We start from the raw sequence: 4,954 nt of genomic DNA, 5'->3' as shown, positions 1-4,954 counted from the left end.
TGCAGATTACTGAACCCACCCAGATCTACTGTCTTAGAATCTATGGGTCTAGGTATAGAGCCTGGGAATCTGCATCTTTAACAAGCTTCCTGGGTAACTTTTACAAACTATAGTTTGAGAATCATTGCATATACTTTGCTGAGTTTTCATTTATATATTTACCTTCCTAATCTAACTGTAAACCTCTTGAGGGCAGAGATTATGCTATCTACATACAACCTTCTAAATCCCCAAGTCTGCAATAGATGTTTAGATATTGACTATAAGCTTAGTCAATACTTGCTTTTTTCTGATATAGGCAGCAAAATTAAATGTTTCACACAACTATGGGAAAGATTCATATGATGGGACTTCCCATGAAAGTGTCTGGTAATAGCCAAAGGCCCCATGGTTAGGACCAACCTCACGAATGCTTCTTCTCATTCTGTCACTGGCTCAGTACATTTTCATTTCCTGCCTCAGTTTGCTTGCCTTTGAAGTTGGGGAGATTTTAATAATAAAGAAATAGAGGTATTGGTGGGAGCTAATGATTGTGATTAGAATATAGAATTTGAAAAGTGATAAGACTAACATCTCATTTCGATATTTAAGACATAAATGAAATTAGCTTATTATTGAAGTTAGATCATACATGGCCCGTTTCTAATTCACTGTGACAAGACTTTCACATCAGTTCAATTGGATATATGTTGAGGGGGTCAACAGAAGCTTTTCCATACCATCTGATGGCTGTTGACAATTGCTGAGCCAGCCACTAGTGGCCTTGCATTATTCTGTGATAAAAGGATACTCACACCTTCTAGTGCAGCCTACTAGTTTCAGATGAGCTATATAATTTCCTCAGGCCAAGCCAAAATTTTAACCCAGATCTTAATATTCCAAATTCAGTGTTTTCCACTACCTCATCCTATTTCCTCTGCATGGCATGCTACTAAACATGAGTCAAAAAGCAGCCTAGGTCATGTGTGAATAAGGCTGGTAAGAGAAAAGAGAAGACTTATTTTGTACTGTTTTTTTTTTTTTTTTGGCTAATCAGTTTCTTATGTAGCATCAGCTCCTGAAGGACAGCTGACAGCGTATTAGCCATTTACATCTTATCCATTTACAATCAGAATTACGGCAATCTAAATCTTTACTTTTAATATGAATACCAACTGTATCACTAGGCAATTGTTACCATTAAACCCTAGCAATTGGCTAATGTCCAATGCATAATTTAAACTTTGTGGAACCTTGGGGGTTACTGTCCTGCCTAAGTGTGTTATTACTTATCAATATTTTGTTTAAGGAAACAGTTTTGGAAGCAACAACAAACAAAAAACATAAGCATCACCTACTTATCACATACTATTGAGGATGGAAAATATCCAATATTTATTTGGAGATCCGATGGACTGGGGATGAGTTGTCAACAGAGATAGCACCTATGAATGTGTCCTTTGTCTTTCTAGAAAAATCGTTTGTTAGGAATTTATTTAAATAAATTTTATTGTGTTTATTTATAAATTATATTGTATATATTTATATATAGTATATATATATAGTAGTAAGATGATTATATAATGAAATGAATTAACATAGCCATCATCTCTCACATAGTTACCCATTTTTCCCCTCTGTGGCAAGAGCCTCTGTAATTTACACATTTAGCAAAAATCCTAAATACCATACATTATTATTAACCATAACCTGCATGTTGTACATGGATCTTTTAGGGCTTTGCCATGACATATTACCTGTCTGTTACCTGCCTGTAAATAAGTTTTTGGTTGCCCTGACAGGAGAAGGTTAAACATTGTAAACAATGTAAAAATGTTTAACCTTCTCCTCAAACATTGTAAAAAATATGTCATTAGATAATTTCTTAAGGAAATACTCCAAAAAACTTCTCTTCTCCTTAGAGACATCTTAGGATGGGTTAGTCAATGTAAATGGGGGGTTGAAGCCCATCCAAATGAAAGATGAATTCTGTTGCCTCATTCTTTTAATGGCCTCCTGCCCAAAATAAAACTCGCCAGCAAGCAGTATTTATCTTAGCGATGCTGCCATTTCATATCACAAAGTGACCGTGTAGTCTCATAAACATAGTCCAAAAGTGCTGACTTTTAAAGGCAGTTGAATTTTTTTTTACTTGTTACTGTTTTATAGCTTTGCATAAAATGCTAATGCCATGACATTTGTAGAACTATTAAATCATTTTAATGAAAGAGTAACAGTTATACAACTAATTCATTTTAGTGCATTTCACTTGCAGAATCCTTTAGTAGTTGATTGTAATGGGAAGAAGCAATTTTTTTTGTAGCTCCATAATTTTATTCTCACATGGAACCAAATCCCATTATTTTGGTGTAGTTTATACCCAAGTCTAATGGAGCAAATCCATTGACAGAATTTGTTGTCCCAAATCTAGGCCCATTTGCCTGATGGCCCCCACTTAATGTGATCTATAGTCTAGCCAAGCCAAGTCTGCTTCTCTGGAAAAATATGGCTTTCTGTTTCCCTTTTAAGTGTTTAGGGGTAAATATATGGTCATGCATTTTCAGCTACTGAAAAATGAACTCAATCGCCATAACACCAAATCAAGGAAAACATTTGGGCTTTAAAAATTATCTTTGATCATATAACAAGACAGCTGGGATTGATTATTATCCCGGTCCCACATTTCCTCGTTAATGGCCATCCCATTCGGTATATGCTGTCATGCCAGGGCCTCTGTGGAAGAGAATGGCCAGAAAGCCCTGGAAACATTAAGAGCTGTGAGCAGTGGAAACAGATTTACATTTCTAAACAGATCCTTTGTTAAAGATCACCAGTGCATAGATCTGCAGCTTTCTTCTAGAGTAAAATCATTCTCTGCTTCTCTACTCTCCTGGCCCCCATGTTTTCAGACAAAGCTTCCATTAATAGATAATTCTTTCTGAAACAAAAATTTCTTTTAAGGAATTGCATTCCCTGTTGTCCTCAAATGCTTAGGTTACCCAGAGAGTTGACTTCATTGTCAACATACTTTTACCCCCTTATAAACATATGTATTCCCTTTAACGTTTTTTCTCCTTACAAACATGTATTATTCCTCTTAAAATATGTATATTCTTGTGAAATATGAATTCAGTTTGTTTACCCTCACTGCAAATTTTTCTTTACTTCTGATTTTCTTCTGAACCAAGTAGTCTCATTATTATTCTACCATGAGTTTAAGGGTTTTGCTGCTAAAATGTTATCTTTTTCTTCACTCAGGCTTCTCTTGAACATAGATGTAAAATATTGCAAAGATGTGAAAACTAGAATGTTTTCCCTCCAGGTGAACTGATTATCAAACTTAGCGTCTTGAACAACAGCGCTCTTCTGCACTTTATCTAGCTTTGATCATTTCAGAACGGAATTTTCTTCTAAAACAATGTCCATCCACAGAGTACATCATGATGCCAGTGTATGGCCAGAGGCGTACAGGGACCACAAGGCCTGGATGGCCATGTATATGGCTGGGGTGTTGAAGGTCTCAAACATGATCTGGTCATCTTTTTGCGGTTGTCCTTGGGGTTCATGGGGGCCTCCGTCAGCAGCACGGGGTGCTCCTCAGGAGCCACACCCAGCTCGTTGTAGAAGGTGTGATGCCAGATCTTCTCCATGTGGTCCCATTTGGTGACAATGCTGTGCTCGGTGGGGTACTTCAGGGTCAGGATGCCTCTCTTGCTCTGGGCCTCGTCGCCCCGCGTAGAGGTCTGTCTGGCCCATATCCACCATCACATCCTGGTGCCTGGGGTGCCCCATGATGGAGGGGAAAATGACCCAGGGGGATATAATCACCTGCAAAGCCGGCCTTGCACAGGCTGTGCTTATGGGGCAGATGTGGTCTTGGTCAGAAATATATGCTATTTTAACTGACAAAATCAGTATTCTGATGAGCTGGCTGAAAAATATTCATAAAATTGTACACATTTAATGTACCACCTACATAAATACAAACAGAAATTCTAACCCTTTCTAACCCACCGGGTGCCCATCTACAAGGGGTACTCCCTCCCCCATGCCATCCTACATCTGGACCTGGCTGGCCAGGACCTGACTGAGTACCTCATGACGATCCTCACCGAGCTGGGCTACAGCTTCACCACCACGGCAGAGCAGGAGATTGCGTGCGACACCAAGGAGAAGCTGTGCTACATCACCCTAGACTTTGAGTGGGAGATGGCCACGGCGGCCTCCAGCTCCTCCCTGGAGAAGAGCTACCAGCTGCCCCATTGCCAGGTCATTACCATCGGCAACCAGCGTTTCCGCTGCCCCGAGGTGCTCTTCCAGGCTTCCTTCCTGGGCATGGAATCCTGTGGCATTCACGAAACTACCTTCGACTCCATCATGAAGTGTGACGTGGACATCCATAAAGACCTGTATGCCAACTCAGTGCTGTCTGGTGGTACCACCATGTACCCTGGCAACCCTGACAGGATGCAGAAAGAGATCACTGCCCTGGCGCCCAGCACGATGAAGATCAAGATCATTGCTCCTCCCAAGCTCAAATACTCTGTGTGGGTGGGCTGCATCCTGGCCTGGCTGTCCACCTTCCAACAGATCAGATATGGACCAGCAAGCAGGGGTATGACAAGCCAGCCCCTTCATCCTCCAAATGACCTAATTAAGATAATTCTGTATCTGAAAATAAGTGAGAACATATGGTTTGTCTTTATTTCACTTAACATGATGACCTCCAGTTTCATCCATCTTGTTGAAAATGACAGGATCTTATTATTTTTTGTGGCTGAATAGTTCTCCATTGTATGTACCATGTAAGTATCCATTCATCTGTTAATGGACACTTAGCATTCAAATGTTGTCTACTGTGAACAGCGCTGCAACAAACACGGGAGCTGATGCTCTATTTTCATGGTAGACTTGGTTGCCTGATATTCAAATGCATTATAGATGTTAATTGTGACATTGCCAGCCATGGCAGGCC

General features: G+C 40.0%; 1 protein-coding gene across 1 annotated transcript; it reads left to right on the top strand.

The window, feature by feature from the left end:
- Positions 1-3,990: 3,990 nt before the first annotated feature.
- Positions 3,991-4,628, top strand: LOC105532126 (actin, cytoskeletal 4-like). The gene is given in 2 exon segments (XM_011970215.1): positions 3,991-4,569; positions 4,572-4,628. Coding segments are annotated over 2 exon segments (549 nt in total). The 5' UTR covers positions 3,991-4,077.
- Positions 4,629-4,954: the final 326 nt, after the last annotated feature.

The sequence above is a fragment of the Mandrillus leucophaeus genome, unplaced genomic scaffold (genome assembly GCF_000951045.1).
Source record: "Mandrillus leucophaeus isolate KB7577 unplaced genomic scaffold, Mleu.le_1.0 Scaffold1200, whole genome shotgun sequence".
NCBI classification, from domain to species: domain Eukaryota; kingdom Metazoa; phylum Chordata; class Mammalia; order Primates; family Cercopithecidae; genus Mandrillus; species Mandrillus leucophaeus.
Note: the sequence above shows the minus strand (reverse complement) of the source record. Positions and strands in the feature narration are given on the sequence as shown.